The sequence below is a fragment of the Geotrypetes seraphini genome, chromosome 1, assembly GCF_902459505.1.
Source record: "Geotrypetes seraphini chromosome 1, aGeoSer1.1, whole genome shotgun sequence".
Classification (NCBI taxonomy): Eukaryota; Metazoa; Chordata; class Amphibia; order Gymnophiona; family Dermophiidae; genus Geotrypetes; species Geotrypetes seraphini.
In genome coordinates this window covers 470184528-470205585 of record NC_047084.1, presented here as the reverse complement: position 1 = coordinate 470205585, position 21058 = coordinate 470184528, and the positions used below count along the sequence as shown (strand labels likewise).

General features: G+C 42.7%; 1 protein-coding gene across 1 annotated transcript in view; it reads right to left on the bottom strand.

Moving 5' to 3' along the window:
* The window catches only part of ALDH1A1 (aldehyde dehydrogenase 1 family member A1), a 105297-nt gene that overhangs the window by 20455 nt on the left and 63784 nt on the right, over positions 1-21058 (bottom strand). The window contains exons 9-11 of the mRNA XM_033924558.1: positions 13747-13931; positions 8830-8994; positions 3619-3776 (exon numbers count right to left, since the gene is read on the bottom strand). Of these exons, the coding sequence (XP_033780449.1) occupies positions 3619-3776; positions 8830-8994; positions 13747-13931 (508 nt within the window). The remainder of the gene's footprint in view (positions 1-3618; positions 3777-8829; positions 8995-13746; positions 13932-21058) is intronic.

The window sequence follows — 21058 nt, the reverse complement described above, 5'->3', positions numbered from 1 at the left end:
TAACTAATCCAGAACTCCTACATAGATCACTATGGCAACGCCAGCTTGGCTTATGACACGGGGTTCTTTGGAACTCCTGAGCAGCTGTGAGCACCTGGTGGGCTTTGGACATGCATTTGATGGTTCTGACAGAGTAAGTGGGTAGAGAATAATTTATTAAGATAACTTATGTAATGATTTGGGAATTTTATTGGATATATGAAGAGTTTGGTGAGAAAAATATATGGCACACATGAAAACATGTGGTTATAAATTTTAAAAACACAGAGTCATCAAAAGAGTTGTGCTTAATAGATCCACCAACTGGGAAGTATTTTTTCTTTAAATTTGTCCAAATTATCCTCAAAATGTTCCCCTCCATTATTGCCTATGGGCCAAAATGGAGCCTGGAACTTCTGAAGTGGAGATCCCAGCAACTGTAACTTCTGGTGTTTCCCTTATTGATTGGATACTAGGGGTCTGGTGTCATAAGCCAAGCTGGCATTGCCATAGTGACACTAGGGATCATTAGGACTCTATTGATTGGACACTAGGGTCTGGTGTCGTAAGCCAAGCTGGCGTTGCCATAGTGATCTATGTAGGAGTTCTGGATTAGTTAAGGGGCAGGTAAGGTGTTGTTGTGGTTGTTGGCACCTGTGGTATAATATTTGGAAGTAAAGGAAGGGAGGAAAGATTGTTTTAATAGCAATTAGATACAGAATAGTAGTGCAGCCTGAGTGATTTATAGAATCTGACGGAAGTCAAATTAGTTTATTGAGCTGTGAATGGATTCTGTTTAAGGAAATACTGTAGTTTCTTTTTGTGATTGTGGTAGTGGCTCTTATGATCTGGAATATAGCAGAATAGCAACAGTTGCTTTAGGGACCGTAGGGCTGATCCAAATAATTAAAGGAGGGCTTAAGAAGGGTGAGAGCTTAAATATAAGGAAGCCTGTGGAACTTTTTGTGAGGTAGGCTGGACTGTATAGAAGCCTTGAGTACAAACCTGTGTAATAAAGGGAAAACATAAAGTTGGGCCAGTAGTAGGTTTCTCTTCACAGCTAAAGCTTCTGGATTCTGATTGAAAAGCCATCCAGAAAGTCCCGAACAAGGGGGAAAAAGAAGGCGGCCAACGTGAGAGAGAAAACCTGGAGATTGTTTTTTTTTGTGTGTGCACAAACAAAATGAACAATTAAAGAGATCGTTTCAATTTATGTACACAAGTTGTCGTCCGATTCACACAAACACCCCATATCTCTGGCATTTGAAGTCTAATATTTCTCCTTTGGGTTCCTTGAAACAGATCCTCGAAACATGGCCCATGTCGGGACCTGCTAATTCATCTTAAAGCTAAGTGGAGGGGTTGTTTTCTTCTCTCATTGCCATTGAGAACAAAGTTATTAATCAGTAGAGCATGTAGCCTCACTTACTATCTTTCACATCAAAGTCATACACAGTGATGGGACGGTGGGTTCGACTATAGGACCTACGGCTCTTGGTCGGATTACACAAATCTGAGTGTATGTGAAAAATTGCATTATATTTTCAACATTTATATTCAAGTCTTATTATTTGATTTATATATTGAGCAGTCTTGTTTCTAGTTATATTTTTGTCATTGACTTTGACCTCTCACTTCTGTATATTTTTGAGAGCATTTTCCTCACTCCCTATTATTTTTGACTCACACACCATTTGGGACATTTAATTTTCCTTTTGGTGTACATTAAAGTAAATCTGATAGAAAATACAGTAACTCTTATCTGATTTAATATTAGTCAGTGGGATCTGGACACAGGGAATCTAAAGGAAAAAAAAGCACTTAAACACTTTTGAGAGTATTTTAAACATTGGACAATTTTTAAATAGGATGTTTTTAAATGCATTTTTAATTGGAAATTTTCAATTGTTTTAATTGTATTTAGGGCTTCTTTTACGAAGCGGCTTTAACACGTGTGACTTTTAATCACGCTAGCTGAAAAACTACTACCTGCTCAAGAGGAAGCGGTAGCGGCTAGCGTGGCCAGCAGTTTAATGTGTGGTATTAAGTGTGGTATTACACGTGTTAAACCGCTAACGGGCCTTCGTAAAAGGAGCCCTTAGTTTGTGAACTGGATCCAGTTAGAGTCATTTAATAGAAAAAAATATGACGTATATTAAAACAAATTCTTGATTCAGTGTCAATTATTTATAATACTTATATTGTAAGACATTGTCATCTAACTCTTGCTTGTCCAGCAACTGTAGCTTGCTGTGTCCCTTATTCCCCTTCCCTATTTATTCGTGCCCACACTCCTCAGAGTGAAATACTGCCTGAGGTATCGGCCTGTTTAGCGACTACAATAATTAAAGGGAAAGTAAGGCAGGGCTTCTTCGCTGAGGGTTGGGGTTACACCTGACATATCCCTTTTGAGAAATACACCATGGAAGTTAGGCACTGTGCCTTGTAGAATAGTGTGCATCCAGATGCCTGCACAAATTTTAATGAGTGCCAATTAACATCCATAATTGGTTGTTAGCACCCAACTATTGATGGTTCATACAGTGGCATAGTAAGGGGGGGTGACAGACCGTCTTGCCATCTTGGCAAGATCTCTCTCCTCCGCTCCTCACGTATCTCTTGAAATGTTCACTAGCGTGAGCAGAATTTTCCACTTCCTGCTCACACCAGCCTCAGCTCTATTCTGACATCACTTCCTGATTGTAGGGGGGGGGGGCAGGGAAAAACAGTGGGAGCACGGCACAGCGATACTAGGTGCCACTGCCCCGGGCACCTTCCTCCCTCACTATGCCACTGGATTCAGAGCTCATTATCCAATTTATCTGCGCACACATCTTGAAAGTGTGCTCAAAGTTGGACATGCAAATTTAAGTGCATATATAGAATCCAGGGGAAAGAGTGTTGCATGTTAGTCCAAATCTGAACTGAGTAATCTGTTGCCACATATATTCTAGGCTTGGTAGAAGAGCCAGGCTTTTAACCTTCTTCTGGAACTAAAGGTGATCTCAAATTAGGTATTGCACTGCTGGAAATGAGTTCCAGAGTATGACAGTGACATAGCCAGACAGCCAATTATGGGCAGGCCTGAACCAAAAGTGGGCGGGCTTCTCTTTCTCTTTCTCTCCCTTCCCCACTCTCCTCCCCAGCCCATGCAGCATTTCTCTTTCTCCTCATGTTAACGGCAATGATTCCTGCATGCTGCTGATGAGCGACCCAGAAGCCTTCCCTCTGATGCAGAATGCAAACACGTCAGAGGGAAGGCTGAGTCAGAAGCCTTCCCTCTGCCCCATTACTTTGCCACTGAATCCCCCCAATTGCTCCCTTGTAAACCCTTTGTAGATACCATATACTAATGGGAACATTAGTGTGTGATCTGCCCAGAAAAATGAAAATGTTTTAGAAACACTACCATCTTGAATCTGGAAAGTTCTGTGTTAGCATCTGGGCTTAGTGCATCTTAACGCCCTATAGTAAGAGGGCCTCTTATCTAGTTAACTCTAAAAGCTAACCAGATAACTGCTTTAGATCTCTTTCTATATATACGTCAAACATAATCTTGTATCAGTGTGCAGACTAGGATACTGTAGTCGACTAACATCAGAAAGCCCTGCAGCGTATTTCAAGTTATTTGAAACTTACCATACAGTGCCAGCCTGAAGAGCAGTTGTAAAGGTCAACGCTTTATCAAGATCTTTGGTGAAAATTCCTGCTGCCAGTCCATATGTAGTGTTGTTTGCCCTCTTGATAACTTCATCTATTGTTTTAAATTTCAGAATTTGTTGCACTGGTCCAAATATCTATTTCAGAGAGTTTAGAGACAAAGCAAAATGGTTAAAGCTTCATAAAATACTAGGACTCTACTTTTTTTTTTCCCTACTCTTAATATTTATAGACCAGCAAGAAGCTTGAGATCAGCTGATAAAGTTTCAAGTTTATTCTTGATATCCCGCAAATCGTATTACAGCTAAGCAGCTTACAATAAAATTATTATGGGTACAAATAACTAATAATATTTTAAAAAGTAATACAGTAAACCATAAAATAATAGATGAAAATATTGTATGATGCAGTAGGATAAAAGGGATGAAATACAATTTATAATAAAAAAAAGTGGGGGAAGGATAACACAATAAGATCAAGGAGCGGTCTATATACTCTAACTGGTGTGTTCCTTAGTACCAGTTATAAAATGAAATGCTTGAGATTACCGTATTTTCACATAGATAACGCGCACTGTGTAAAACGCGCACACGGGTATAGCGCGCGGAAAACACAAATTTATGTACAGAAATTTTTATATACCGCGCACACCCGTATACCGCGCAAGCTGCCCGACTCCCCCGTCACCGCCCGACTCTCCTTTCGCCAGCCCCAACTCTCCTCTGGCCACCCCGACTCTCCTTTCGCCCGCCCCGACTCTCCTCTCCCCCTTGAAGTCCTGTCCCCACCCTGAAAACCTGATTCCCCTCCCGACGTCCGATTCACCACAACGCAGGACCGCTCGCACCCCCACCCCGAAGGACCGCTCGCACGCACTCCCACCCGCACCCTCACCCCCACCCTGAAGGACCGCTCGCACCCCCACAGCCTCCCGACCCCCCCCATCATGTAGAAGCTCCTACTGGTGTCCTGCTGCTTTCTCTTGGCGGTCCCGGCCCTTCCGTGAGCCCTGCGCCTGCCCTGCTTCCTCTTCCAGCGGTTTGCCCTTTCTCTAACGTCAAGCCCTCTTGCCCCGCCGACTCCCCGACACGATCGCGGCAAGAGGGAGCTCAAGCCCTCTTGCCCCAGCCAACCGCGGCACCCCCGACACGATCGGGGCAAGAGGGAGCTCAAGCTTTCTTACCCCCTCGACACGATCGGGGCAAAAGGGAGCCCTAGCCCTCTTGCCCCGCCGACTCCCCAACTCCATGACAATATCGGGCCAGGAGGGAGCCCAAACCCTCCTGGCCACGGCGACCCCCTACCCCCACCCTGCACTACATTACGGGCAGGAGGGATCCCAGGCCCTCCTGCCCTCGACGCAAACCCCCCTCCCCCAACGACCGCCCCCCCCCAAGAACCTCCGACCGCCCCCCCAGCCGACCCGCGCCCCCCCTGGCCGACCCCCCACCCCCCTTCCCCGTACCTTTGTGTAGTTGGCCGGACAGACGGGAACCAAACCCGCCTGTCCGGCAGGCAGCCAACGACGGAATGAGGCCGGATTGGCCCATCCGTCCCAAAGCTCTGCCTACTGGTGGGGCCTAAGGCGCCTGGGCCAATCAGAATAGGCCCGGGAGCCTTAGATCCCTCCTGGGGGTGGGGCCTTGGGCACATGGTTGGGTTGGGCCCATGTGCCTCGGGCCCCGCCCCCAGGAGAGACCTAAGGCTCCCGGGCCTATTCTGATTGGAGGTGGAACAGGGTGGGGTCATGTGCCCAGGATTTCCCAGAGAAAAAAATGGTAACCCCACAGAAAAGAGCATTGGACTGTGATGGAAGAGAGCGGAACATGCAGAAAAACAGGAAATGTACTTTAATGTCACATGAGTCAGAAAAAGAAAGGGGAAAATTCACCAGTGGGCAATAAGCACATTACTGCTGCTAATCACTAAAGATGTCCATTATTTCTATGGGCATATGTAGTGGTTAGTTTGTGCTAACATAGTTGTGCATGCTAATACAGTACTCCCCCGATATTCGCAGGGGTTCCGTTCCAGGAACCCCCGCGAATCTCAAAAAACCGCGAATATGGTTTTTCATGGGGGAGCCTGAAGAGGGCAGCGGGAGAGCAGCTGGAGCACCGTGAGTGCAGGAAATCACTTGCGGTATGCTCCGACCGCCTCTTCCTGCACTAAGTCGGGCCTTATCCAATCAGGTCCTCTTTTACTAAGACGTGCTAAGTGTTTTAGCGCACGTTGTAGCGTGTGCTAAATCAACGCATGCGCTAACTGCTAGTGTTTAGTGCGTGTTTAGTGTGTGCGCTAAAAAGCTTAGCGTACCTTTGTAAAAGAGGGGGGGGGGGGTAAGGTAGTGATTCCTATATGGCAAACGCAACACAACTCATTCAATTCCTGTTGGCTGCGTCGCATTTGCCACATCGGGACTCACTACTGCGGCTTTCTAGAAGGGACTCTAAGTCACTTTTGACATTTAGAAACAATTAAAAACATTTGTTGTAACAGACCTTCATAAGATACTATTGGATTTTCTGGTCTATTGTGCCCTATCAGGTACTGAAGAATTTAAAATGTAATAATTTGAAGGCTCTCATATGTAAACAAGATATGTGTTTTGATTTTGTGCAAATTATGTATGTTTGTAATTATAATCTGCCTAGACCTATGTGACTGTGCAGAATATAAACTTTTTAAAATAAATATTGATGAACAGTAGGAAAACTACTCCATAACTTTGCATCATTTTTCAAGATACATCCAGTGTATGAACTCAAACTTAGGGGTCCTTTTATCAAGCTGCGGTAGGGGTTTAACGCGCGTAATACAGCATATAGTATATAGGTAATCAGAGGTGAATATATATATGTACAACATTTCACTTAGACTGGTTTTAGCTAGTCTAAATGAAATGTTATTATGGGGCTGGTGCACGGAAGCAGTGACCAAAAGTCCCATGTTAATGAGCTTGTTAATTTGAAAACATGCTCATTAACTGGTTCTGTTCAATGCCCAGAACAATGGGCTACACAAAACCCCTTTTAAACTACCAACAGCTCAGGTTGACCTGGTTCTAACCAAACCTTGAAAGAGGCTTCTGCTACTTAGACATATGTGGTAAAGGTGACACCAGGAAGTATTTCTTCACAGAAAGGGTGGTGGATCAGTGGAACAAACTTCCGGAGCAGGTGATCAGAGCCACCAGCGTGCTCGACTTTAAGAATAAATGGGACATCCACGTGGGATCCCTGCGAGGGTCGAGTTAAGGAGCTGGGTCATTAGCACTCAGACTTAATGGGGTGGGTCAGTAGAGTGGGCAGACTTGGTGGGCTGTAGCCCTTTTCTGCCGTCATCTTTCTATGTTTCTATGTTTCTATGCTGGAGGACCATCTCCATGTTCAGTCTGGGCTTGATGTATTCATCTTACTGCTTGCACCATGCCCTCCTTATTCTGCCTTGCTGAAGCCACACCCCTTAAAGCAGCTCTGTGAGGGAGTGTTGTTAAGGGGAACCTCCTATACAGTATACGTCCTCACATTCTTATGAAAACCCTTGTGAAATTTATCTTTAAATTTCATATACTGATTTTCAAAAAGCACAAGACAAACTGGATCTTTTCCACTGGATGAGATTTTACTTTTTATATACTTGAAATGTGCTTCAAACTAGAGTCCCTGGGATACATGCACACATGATTTGAAATAGGTTTGACCAGTAGGGTTACCAGATGTCTGGAAAAACCTGGATATGTCCTCTTTTTAGAGGACTGTCCAGGCTCCTGGATGGACTTTCCAAAACCCAACATTTGTCCGGGTTTTGGAAAGCCCCAACGAGCTCCGGCTGCATCTGGAGGAGGTTTTGTGGGGGGTGGGGCTTGGGGCAGAACTGGGCAGAGCTGGGGCAGAACATGATGGGACTAGAGGTGGAACAGGGCGGGGTCATGTGCCCAGGATTTCCCAGAGAAAAAAATGGTAACCCCACAGAAAAGAGCATTGGACTGTGATGGAAGAGAGCGGAACATGCAGAAAAACAGGAAATGTACTTTTAATGTCACATGAGTCAGAAAAAGAAATGAATCTAGCCCTGCTTCTCAAGGAGAAGCTTTTTCAGCAAGTGTCATGTCTTAGCTTTTCAAATCTTTCTGATGATTAAGGGGAAAATTCACCAGTGGGCAATAAGCACATTACTGCTGCTAATCACTAAAGATGTCCATTATTTCTATGGGCATATGTAGTGGTTAGTGTGTGCTAACATAGTTGTGCATGCTAATACAGTACTCCCCCGATATTCGCAGGGGTTCCGTTCCAGGAACCCCCGCGAATCTCGAAAAACCGTGAATATGGTTTTTCATGGGGGAGCCTGAAGAGGGCAGCGGGAGAGCAGCTGGAGCACCGTGAGTGCAGGAAATCACTCGCGGTATGCTCCGACCGCCTCTTCCTGCACTAAGTCGGGCCTTATCCAGTCAGGAGCTATGTATCAAAGCAGCTCCTGATTGGATAAGGCCCGACTTAGTGCAGGAAGAGGTGGTCGGAACGTACCGCGAGTGATTTCCTGCACTCGAGACGCTCCGACTGCTCTCTCCTGCCTCTCCCGTTGCCCTCTCCTTGTCGGCGGTTCGCGGTCAGAAAATACTGCGAACCACCGACTGTGAACGACCGGGGGAACACTGTACCGTGATTATGCACACTGTCATGCTTAGCAGCCTTTGATGAATTAAACTATTAGTTTCCTAGAGAAATCAGAGCTTAGTGCTTGTGCTGTACCAGAAAAGGACTACCTATTGCTTTTCAGGCCCTCTAGAAGCGTGTTTATGTTTTTTATTAAATTTGATATTCCGCCAAATCTAGCAAAAGTTCTCAGCGGATTACATAAACATTACAGAATAAAATAAAGGCAGAAAGGAACTCCATAAAGTAAAGAAAAGATCTATTCTAAAAGTACGTATCTTAGAATCATTCAAATCCATCCAATAAATAAAATAGTATCTTTTCAGTTTAGTTGCCTGTGAATCTCCTGAATTAGTGAATATGATCATTTGGAAAATAATCAGTTCCAAAAGCTTCTAGTGCTGGGATCTGAGTTTCTAAGCTAACTTACAAATGGCATGATTGTGAGATATTAGACAGAAAGGTTAAAAAGACCACTCTCCACAAGTTACCCTGAGCATCAGGTCTGAAAGTGGCCTTGGTCTCATTTTACCTCTTCCTTGGCGATGCGCATTTCATCGGTAACATTGGAAAAGACTGTGGGCTGGATGAAGTAGCCTTTATTCCCCCAGCGGGCACCTCCGCATTCCAGCTTTGCCCCTTCTTTTTTCCCACTCTCAATTAACATTAGAATCTTTTCAAACTGCTTCTTATCAATCTGCACGAAAGAATATCAGAGGCAGAAATGAATCATACACTGGACTCCCTTTCAATCCCTCACAGTAACATTTAACAACTTTGCACCTTCCACTGGCTCCAAGACTTAGATGTGTAACAAAAAAAACAGAAAATTGGTTTAACATTCTCATTTGATAATAAAAACATAATGATTAATGCAGTAGACTGGGAATGAGGTTTGAGTCCCACTGAGGCTCACATAAAACGTTTCACAGTCATAAATGCACTGTTCAAACGGGCGCCAACTAATTGGAGCGGACAATTGAGCACAAAACAGTAGTGCGCCGCACAAAACCTTATTTCAAAGGGCGGTGTGTAAGGGGGAACCCCCCAGTTTACTAGATACTGTTTGCGCTGCCGTTGGGGATGGTTTTGGGGGTTTGTAACCCCCCCATTATAGAGGAAACAACTTTTTCCCTATTTTTAGGGGAAAGTTAAGTTTTCTGTATAATGTGGGGGTTACACCCCCCACATTCCCCAACACGGCAGCGTGACCAGTATTTAGTAAACTGGAGGGGTTCCCCCCCACACCCCCCCCCCGTCAGAGCCCTTTAAAATAAGGTTTTTGTGCGCCGTGCTGCTGTCTTGCGCTCATTGTCCGCTCCAATTTGTCGGCGCCCGTTTGTCCGGCGCGCTTATGACCCGTCACTCATAAAACTAAATTCTATACATGGTGCTGAAAAACCAACATCACTAAAAATTAGCATAAAGTGCTATTCTATAAGCAGCACTCAGAATTGGACATCATTTATAGAATAGCGCTTAGGGCCAAGATCCACACCCAGTTTTGGGTGTAGGGATTTTTACCCAGTTCAGAATTTGGATTTTTCAGTTTGTAAAATGAATGATGCCTATATATAAGGCTTAATCACTTATACCAGCCCTATAAGTGGTGTAAATGCTCATGCTTCAGTGTTAGTAGAACACATTTAAAGTATAGAATACTCTCATTTGCGCACTCCATCCACGATCCGCTCAAATTCTGCCCAAGTGCCCAATCACGGACAAAGTTGATGCTGCGGAATCATGGCATGTACTCTTCTGCTAGCCGGCATTCTAAGAGGTCATTTACATGCTTAAATTACGAGTGCATACATACCATATTTACTTGGATATAAACAGAGTTTTTTGGGCCAAAAAAAATGGCCTAAAAATGGGGGTCTTGGTTTATATTCAGGTCAGCGCAGACCTGCTCCCCTCTGAAACCTGTTGCAGTCTTCTGCTGGGCCTGCCATGAGACTTAGTGGTTCAGAGGTGGGCTGGGACAGGAGGGATTCCTTCTGTCTCCTGTTCCGACTGACTCTAATAAGTTGTACCTCCCTCCCCCTCCCTGGTATACCTTTTAAATCCCTGGTGGTCCAGCTGTGGGCTGGGACAGCAGGGATCCCTCCCACCTCCTGTCCCAGCAGATTCTAAGAATTTTTAGCTCCTTCCCACCTTCCCCACATACCTTTAGAATCCCTGGTGGTCCAGCGGTGAACCTTGGCAGGAGTGACCTTCCTTCACTCCTGCCCATGCAGAGCCGCTAGCCGATTGGATACCGAGAACTTGCTAGTGGCTCTGCATGGGCAGGAGTGAAGGAAGGCTACTCCTGCCAAGGTTCACCGCTGGACTACCAGGGATTCTAAAGGTATGTGGGGAAGGTGGGAAGGAGGTTAAAATTCTTAGAATCAGCTGGGATAGGAGGTGGGAGGGATCCCTGCTGTCCTGACCCACTACTGGACTACCAGGACTTGCGTAAGCCTGGTAGAGGCCTGCAAGGCATCGGGAGGGAGGGGGGATAGGATACAGAACTTGGCAGGGAGGGATGGGGGCTGGGTGCAGAGACTGGTAGGGCAGCGAAGGAGGGGGAACAGGGTGCAGAGCCTGTCAGAGCAGCGAAGGAGGGGGAACAGGGTACAGAGCCTGGCAGAGCAGGGCAAGGCAAGGCACTGCACTTGAATATTAACCCCCCAGTTTTTCCTCCTTTTGGGGGGGATAAAAAGGTTATATTCGTGTCGGTTTATATTTGAGTATATGTGGTAATTTAACATATTGCTATAATATGCACATTTTCTGATGCCTAAACTAGTTGGCTTTTTATAGAATTACCCTCATGAGCCTGATTCTATATATCATGCCTAAAAGATTAGCGCTGACTAGTGCAGCGCTAAGCTTGATTCTATAAAAGTAATAGAATCACGTTTAGCACCAGTATGTGTCATAACTTTTAGATGTACCCATTTAGCCTGAGGAAAACTTGTTCAAAATGCCTACGTCTAAGTTATGCACGCATTAGTGTGTAAGCTAAAAACTTGTGCGTAACTTATAGCAATGCGCACAATCTGCCCCCTAACCACGCCCCCTTTTCAGATTTATGCACTCGAACTGACACACAACATTTTGGGCAGTGTGCATACCAAGTTACATATGTAACTTCCAATTATCACCAATTAATGTCAACTATGAGTTGTTAATTGGCAATTACTGGCGCTAATTAGGCTTGTTAATTAAGTTATGCATGCAAATTGACTATGCATACTGATTTGCACACATAATGCAAGGCGCCATTTACAGAAATTGGGTGATAATGTCATAGTCTGCAGATGTGAAGTGAATGGAATCGCAATGGCTTGACCTATCACGTTGTTTTGGGGCAATTCCCAATTAATCCACGTACACATGCTGTGAGTATTTTTACTTCACGCTAATTTTCAAAGAGAAGGAATGCAAGTATGTCTTCTTTGAAAATTAACATAAAGTAAAAGTGCTGAAACTACATAATTGCTACTGGGTTTTTGTTGGAGTGATAAGTGAGGTCAGATAGTAAATTATGGGGAGGGGGGGGAATATTCAGTGGGTGGTAGTTAGCATTTTTTCTTAACTGCTGACTCTCACCATCAAAATTATGACCTCATATTCAATGTCAGGTAATGTTTGGGGACTAGCATTAACTGGATTTGTGTGAAGGCTGCCATTTAACTGGATAAGTGCCAATATTCAGACCTTAACTGTATAAATTAAACTGGGCAAACATATTTATGTGATCCTGTTAATGGCCAGTTAACTAATCTGTAAATGTGGTAAAAGCAGTTAGCTTAGCAGGGCTTAATAAAGGTATGGATAATTTTCTAAAAGAAAAGTCCATAAGCCATTATTAAGAGAACTTGGAGAAATCCACTGCTTATTTCTAGGATAAGCAGCAAAAAATAAGTTTTACTCTTTTAGGATCTTGCCAGGTGCTTGTGACCTGGATTGGCCACTCTGGAAACAGTAAACTGGGCTTGATGGATCTTCGGTCTGTCCCAGTATGGTACCTCTTATGTTCTTATGTCTAGTCAAGGGCTGAATATTGGTATTTCTCTGATTATATGCTAACTCCGCCCCACAGACCACCCACACAATAGCTGGTTTCAGCTTTAGCAGTTAGAGAGGATATTCTGCACCACTGTCTAGGTCAATTTCCCTAAATATTCCTTTGGGTCTCGGTAAAAGTCTCTCTTAATTCAGCTTGAATATTGATCCCTACATTTTCTTAAATACTTTTTTCTTCCTGACCTAAACATGCTTCTCGAAATCCCTCCAGACACTCTATGAAGACAATAAAAATGTTTAGCTGATTAGCAAGGGCAATTTTGATTCAGACATTTTAGCCAGGTAGCTTTGAAACTTATCATCCCAATGTATTGTTTCTCTCAAGGCACCAGGCTAGATTCACTAATCAGTTTGTGACCCGTTTCCCTCCAACCTGATTCACTAACCTCTGTCCTGATCATCCTCCAATCTGTGCATGCAAATGAGGGGAAACGGCATTGAAATGATGGCTGGCAGCAATTCACAAACAAAAACCCTGCAACACTGACTGGGCTGGCTGATTATAAACAAGCGACTGCTGGGGACCAGTCATTCACAGCTTTCCGACTGCCATCTCCTGCTCTGCCTGCTGTCTTTCCAGCTCTCTGTCACTGACTCTCCTGCTCTCTCTGCCGCAATTTTCTTCTGCCGCCCTGCTCTGCCCCAAATCTGCTGTCCTGTTCTTTACCCCGACTCCCCGAATCTGCTCTTCTGCTCCCAACTCTCTGCCCCTGAATCTGCTCTCTTGTTCCCGACTCTCTGTCCCTGAATATGCTCTCCTGCCACCCTGACTCTCTGCCCCCAAATCTGTTTCCTGTCGCTCCGACTCTCCTGCCCTTCCTCGCACTATGAGCCTGTGGTTTTAACCCACGGGTTAAAACCACGGGCTCGCAAAGAGTAAAACAAAACAAAACAAAAAGGTTGCTGCTCTTAAGCATGTGCAGACCTTCTACAGATGGTCTGCGCATGTATCGGGATCGCAAGAGAGCGATCCCAACAGTCGTATGGGGGCGTGATTCCAATCACCCTCATTTGCATGAGGGCGATTCATGAATCAACCCCCAGACACGGATCGGATCGGATACCTCACGGATCGGATCGAATCTGATCCATGCCCTTTGTGAATCTAGCCCTTAGTATTTTTACATTTAGGGACCCTTTTAATAAAGCTTAGGGTGTGCTAATGGGCTTCTAAGTATTTAGCACATGGTGGTTCCATTGGCACATATTAAGCTTTAGTAGAAGGGCCCCTTAATTAAGGAAGTCATAGCATATAAATCATAGGTCTTGTAATATTAATTGCTAAACCAAGAAGGTGCTATACCTTTTAAATAAAAGGTAGATAAATTGTGCAACTGGAAGTATCAGGCCTATTAAATACCAATTAAATAGATCCTACCTGTGGTCCCTGACAAATTCCAGCTGTTAAGGGGTTTCCTAACACACGTTTTTTAGCTTTCTCAACACTCCGACGAACAAATTCATCATAAATAGACTCTTCCACAAAAAGCCTAGATCCAGCAATGCAACACTGTCCTTGATGGTAAAACAGCCCGTTATGAGTAAATTCTAGTGCCTGGTCCACTGCAAAATAAAAATCATGAGTACTTGTTAAAGATGAATCAACGCAAATTCAATTTCCAGCAATAAAACAATGATCAAAGGCACCCCAACTGTCAAGTCTAAATACTGTATAACCAATTGAAATCTCCAAAGTGAACAGGATCTAATATGGGCCTTAGCATTTTTCCTTTCCTACCATCTTGATGGGGTATAGGCTAAATACAAAGCAATTGGAGTCTGTTAAGATATTATCCTGGAGCGTTTGAATTAGGTATCAATTTTGGGAACTTGACTTTCAATGAATTGACAGAAAAAAAGAACATCTCCCCAATAGAAACATGATGTCAGATAAAGGCCAAATGACCCATCTAGTCTGCCCATCCACAGTAACCATTATCTCTTTCTCTCTCTGAGAGATTCCACGTGCCTATCCCAAGCCCTCTTGAATTCAGACACAGTTTCTGTTTTCACCACTTCTTCCGGAAGACTGTTCCACGCATCTACCACCCTTTCTATAAAAAAGTATTTCCAACACCAGTGGACAGTTTTGCTTGGGATCTTGCCAAGTACTTGTGGGTTGGCCACTGTTGGAAACTGGATTCTGGGCTTGATGGACCTTCAGTCTATCCCAGTATGGAAATTCTTATGTTCTTATGTAGGTGTAAGGTGCAGCATTGTATACAGTACAATCATGAATTCAAAGATCTGAAATGTTTTGTGTTGGATCATATAACAGCAAATCAATGTGGAGGGAACAGAAAGCTAGGGCTTCTGAGGTGGGAACAACATTGAATTTTTCAACTAAAATTAATACAACCTCATGGTTTAAATGCTTCAATTGACTGGATTCATTTTTACTAACTTATACCTGGTTATTTTTAGCTTTAAGCTTTTTGATGCACTGCCACTGTTCCTTTAAATCTGTTCTGGGTATGCTGGTCACATGACAGTTTTCATGTGACCAACTGAGCCTTTTTAATGACGCTGCAGCACCATTTTTTTCATTATGTGAGACTCTCAGCATTAGTAAACTGCAGGTTTGGGAAGCTTTAATTCTGATGATGATATAGGATATTGTTTTTGAATTTCAGGTTCTTATGATTCTGTTTTTGTGTTTCCTTAGAGCCCTGAAGAAATGATTTTGCAATCATGAAAAGTAGGCCTTCATCGGCTGTTTGGAGAGGAAGTTTTCACTTGCGCCTGTACCACATTATCAAGCCTGTCTGCCATGAAGCAACAGATAAGTGTGGCTTGCACTTTGTTAGATTAATATTTAAAGTACTGTAATCTTTTAAAGTACTGTAACCTTCCTTTTAAAGTACTGTAACCTGCTGATAGATACCCTCAACATCTCAAAACTTCAGAAACCTCAACATGTAACCTCCATTTGTAACAAGAAACCTGCTTCCTTCAACGTTATGTAATTCTCTTTTGTAACCTGAATGTTATGTTATTCTCTATTGTAACCTGAAATATTCTTTCTTCTTTGTTATTTAATTCTCCTGGATATGTCCAGATATCTTCTAATGTAATCCGCTTAGAACCGCAAGGCACAGGCGGAATAGAAATCACTAAAGTTGGCACAGCGGGGTTGCCTATGATAGAATATTGAAGGTTTAACCAACAAGGAATTCGAGTTCTCCTTCCAAGTTCTGGAGCAATGACTGCCTGGTAGCTTCTGAGGCAAATTCCCCTGCATATGTGCTTCAACTGTATGCTTTAAGTATAAAATAGTTAAGCTTTGAGCTTTAGCTTCAGCATTTGAACTGGAGGATATGTGTTGTGTTTGTTCATATCGAACATGCACATCATTGCATAGAAATGTTTTAAGGTTAGTTTTGAATTGTTTCAGTCATGACTGCGATGTAAGGTGCTGCGGTAGCACGTTCCAATGAATAGGGCCCTGGACTGAGAAAATGGTACATCCTGTACAATTGTTATCAATCTCCCTCAAAGAGGATACAAAAAGGCATTTTTGTTGTGATGATCTAAGCATTCTAGATGGACAATAGAAAGTTAAGAAACAGGAAAGATATAGAGGATGTTACTCCCCTGTGTACACTCCCCATGCCAATAGGTGCTACTGTATATAAATTAAGCAGATATTTGCATAATTACACCTCAGTATCCTGCTAGCATTTACATGGTATGTGCACACACAGGTGCTTAAGTGCTAATATTCTAGACACTTATGCATTTAACACAGGTAAATGTGAGCACCTGGATTACAGAATTGCCCTTCATGTGGTTGAATACAGCTGACATAGGTATTGTTACTGGTGGTGAGCAGTTTCTACGTAATTGCATTCAGTGCTGTCACTTACTGGACAGTGATGTTGATTATATGTATTTTTAACAACACTAGGGTAGATATAATTGACCACTGAAAAAATGAGTGCATGGACTCATTTTCTCAAGTGATCATTGAAAGCTTGACATTACGGAAACAAGACAGAAAGAGGATTGACTCATCTAAACTCTGGTGATGGAGAAGGATTCTATGCATGCCACGGACCGCCAGGAGAACTAACAAATCGATTCTGGAAGAGATTAGACCGGATATGTCACCCGAAGCCCACATGATGAAGCTATGATTATCTTATTTTGCTCACACTGTTAGAGAGAGATCACTGGAGAAGGACATCATGTTTGGAAAGACTGAAGCAGCTAGGCAAAGAGGGTGACCTGCAACTAGGTGGCTGGACACGTTGACAACTACTGTCGGGATGATGCTGAAGGACCTTGTTGGACTAGCACTTAACCGACTTCTTTTTGGATCTTTAACTCATCAAGTCGCTAGGACTTGAGCTCAAGTCAATGGTACCTAACACACGGTTCATAGATAAAATCGCGCGAGACAACGGCGCGCAGACAACTGAGCGCAAGGTTGACGGCGCACCGAAGAAAAGCACTATTTTAAAGGGTTCCGACCCTATTTTACTTAACAGACATCGCGCTGGCGTTGTGGGGGTTTGGGGGGTTGTAACCCCCCTCATTATACTTGAAACCGAACTTTTTGCCTGTTTTTTAGGGAAAAAGTTCAGTTTTAAGTATAATGTGGGGGGTTACAACCCCCCAAACCCCCCACAACGGCAGCGCAATGTCTGTTAAGTACCCGTCGGAGCCCTTTAAAATAGTGCTTTTCTTCGGCGCGCCATCAACCTTGCGCTCAGTTGTCTGCGCTCAGTTGTCGGCGCGCCGTTGTCTCGCGCAATTTAGTCCTGTCACCCTAACACACACAGGGTAGATATTCAGCTGGCGGTAGTCAGCATTTATATGTTAGCCGCCAACTATATTCCTGGATATTCAATGATGGGCTGCCACTGGGCACTAGTATTGAATATCTAGTTGTATGTTGGCTGCTGAATCTTATGCAGTTCTGTGCAACATTCAGCCCTTAACTGCATAAGATAGGACTTGGTCTAATTTAAGCAGTTTTCTTATGTGTTGAATGGTGCTTAGATGGTGACTCCAGCTGTGAAGAACTAAGGCTGGTACTGAACAGACTTCCATAGTCTGTGTCCTGTATACGGCAGTTTGGTTTAGGATGGGCTGAGGGGGGCTTCAACAGAAACTCCGGTAATTTGGAATGTAAGAACAGTGCTGGGACAGATGTTTACGGTCTCTATCCCACAAATGATAAGATATTTAGATAGGCTAGAGTAGGCTTCGATGGTAATTCAAGTAGTTGGAGCCCAAGGACAGTGCCAGACCGACTTCTATGGTCTATGTCTCAGAAATGCCAAAGAAAGACAATTAATAATGCGTGTGACTGCTGGTCAGACTGGATGGACCGTTCAGATCTTTATTTGTCGTCATTTATGATATCAGCACTTAACCACGTATGTACCATCTCTGCTCATGGAATGCCCACAAGTTAGCCGGTTTCGGCTCATACGTTAACTGTGAATATCCAGTAGCACTAACCAGTTAAGTGCCATTGACTATTCATGGTTAATCATGGGCAAGTGATATAAATGGCCATGATCATTGCTTTGAATATTAGGCAGACTATAACCAAAGTTAAAAAAAAAAATACTCATCACTGAGTCTCAACATTGATAAGAAAACAACTTCATATTTAGAATTCTACAAGCTCTTTCATAAAAAAAAGATGAAAAAAAAAGATTTATGAGTAAAAGATTTCAAGGCACTTTAAAATGGGGGGATAAGACTTTTTTTTTTTTTTTTTGGTCTTTTAGTGATAGGAAGAAATGTGAAAGCTACATTGAGAGATTCAAAGGTGAAGTGGAGAAATATGTTGAAGCTGATAAAGATAAGGCTGAATTGCTTAACAAATATTTCTGTTCTGTGTTCAGCGGGGCTGCAGGAGACAAGCGCAAGTAGGGATGGAGGTAAAGTAGACCATGATTGATTTTCAGAGGATTGTGTTCATGAGGAGCTAACTAAACTAAAGGTGGACAAAGCGACGAGGCCAGATGGTGTACATCCGAGGTTACTGAGGGAAATTTCAACTTTATTTAAAATTTCTTATACCACCTAATCAAGCCTTCTAGGCGGTGTACAAAAGCGCTAAAACAATGTGTTAAATAAAATACATTTTAAACAAACAAAACCAAAACCAGAAGTAATGACAACTTTTAAAGACGACAAACGGGAACAAAAGGGAAGGAAGAGTTAGAACTACAGTTGATAAAGAGAAAAAGAACATGCAAGGGAAAAATACAGAAGGAAGGGGAGCTGGAGGTAAAAAACCTTTCTAGAATCTAAGTCGCCCTTAAAAGGACAGTTTAGGTTTCAAAGGCATCGAGAAATAGAAATGTCTTTAACTTCATCTTAAAGTTGGCAAGAGATGATTTTTCACGTAAGTAATTTGGGATACTGTTCCAAAGAGCGGGGGCGCTAACTGAGAAAATTGTAGACCTCATTGTGTTTATATGTTTCAATGAAGGGATAGTAAAGAGGTTATGGGCTGTAGATCTTAAAGTTCTTGCTTGATTATAGGGGATAAGTAGGTTATTAATAAATTCAGGCTGATTATTTTCTCTGGTTTTGAAAGTTAGTAAGAGAATTTTAAAGATGATCCTATGTTCTATTGCAGTGGTTCCCAAACCTGTCCTGGGGGACCCCCAGACAGTCAGGTTTTCAAGATATCCCTAATGATATGCATAAGAGAGATTTGCATAAAATGGAAGTGACAGGTATGCAAATCTCTCTCATGCATATTCATTAGGGATATCTTGAAAACCTGACTGGCTGGGGGTCCCCCAGGACAAGTTTGGGAACCACTGTTCTATTGGTAATCAGTGAGCTTTATGTGAAAGAGATGTAACGTGGTCATATTTTTTTGCATTAAATATAATTTTTACTGTAGTGTTTTGTACTATTTGGAGTCTTATTTCCTTTTTTGTTATGCCATTGAAGAGGGCGTTACAATAATCCATACATGAAATAACAAGAGAGTGGATTAAAATGTTCAAGGATGCGGGCTCTAGCAATTTTGCTAAAATTTTTATCATGTGCAGTCAATAAAAGCAGCGTTGGACCATTGTGCTAATATGTAAGTGATAAGTAAATTTACAGTTGAACGTGACTCCCAATAATTTTAGGACTCCTTTTATCAAGGTGCGCTACGGGGGTTAGCACATTGGACATTTCATCACACGCTAACCCCAGCGGCAGCCTAAAATCCTAATGCCTCATCAATGGAGGCGTTGGGTACTAGCGCGGCAGGCGGTTTAATGCGTGGTATTCCGTGCGTTAAACCGCTACCGTGCCTTTGTAAAAGGACCCCTTAATGAAGGTACCACTTTGATAGGTAGATTTTTGAGTTTGAGAGGGGTTTGAAGAGAGAGTCCATCTTTGATTGGAAAAATCATTAATTTTGACTTATCAACTTTCAAGGAGAGCATATGTGTGTCAAGCCAAGAATTCATCTTTTCTAGTTTTGGGTTAATGAGTGTAATTTCATTCAAATTGTTTAAGTCAATCGGATGTACTAGTTGAATATCGTCTGCGTAGGCGAATGTTGTAAAACCAAAAGATTGTCCTAGAGTTAAGAGGAAGGCTAAGAAAATGTTGAAAAGTAAAGAGGATAGAATTGAACCTTGTTGGATACCGTATTCAGATGTTATAGAATCTGAAGATATTGAATTGAAAACAACCTTGGAGGTCCGATCAGTGAAAAAAGAAGAAAACCAGTCTAGAACTTGGTCTGTAATACCAATATCATATAAATGCAACAAAAGAAGTTTATGATCTATTGTATCGAAGGCTGATGAATGATATAATGAAATGAGTAATACTGACTGATGATAGTCTAGATGATAAAGGATTTTAGTGGTCAACTCGATTAGTGAGAGGTCGATGGAGTGATGTTGACGGAATCCAGTCTGATTTAGATGTAGGACTTTTGTTTGTTCAACGAAGTCTGAAATTTGTCAAAAGATGATTTTCTCTGTAAGTTTAGCTAAGAAGGGAATATTTGCAATTGGTCAATAATTAGAGGCATCAAGTGAACTAATTTTACGGTCTTTAATTATTGAGTAAATAATTGCTTCTTTCCACATTTTGGGAACTATTCCTGTAGCCAAGCGTTTCAGTATCGATGGTGGAAGAATTTCGGAATTAAAGCCTTTTGGGTTCAATGAATTCAAAGTTCTCTAAAGGTCTTGGAGAGTGGGTAAAGTAAATCTTGAACATTTTGATAGCAGAAGATGTGTGGATGTGGCTGAATTTACTGAATCCCCAGGGCTGGTGGGGGTGGGTATTATATTGGTAACATTTGCTTGCGGAAAGGAGTTTCTAATGCTTTGGATTATATTGATGAAGAGGGAAGCAATAGATTGGGCTGTAGATAATGAGACTGGTGAATGTTGCATGGCCTTCTGGGTAGCGAGAGATCTAACAATTGCGTATAGTGTAGAAGTGTTTCTAGCTTTTTAAAATTTGTTTAGAATAGTAGTCTTTTTTAAGTCAGATTTGTAGTAATTAGCTTGTTCCTTAAATTTATTTAAGTTATATAGAGTTTTGTTATGTTTCCATTTTCTTTCAATACCTCTCTAGAATCAGAAGTGGTACTGGAGGACTGGAGAAGGGCAGATGTGGTCCCTCTACAGAAAAGTGGAAGTAAGGAAGAAGTAGGAAACTAAAGGCCCATAAGTCTGACTCCTGTGGTCGGTAAATTA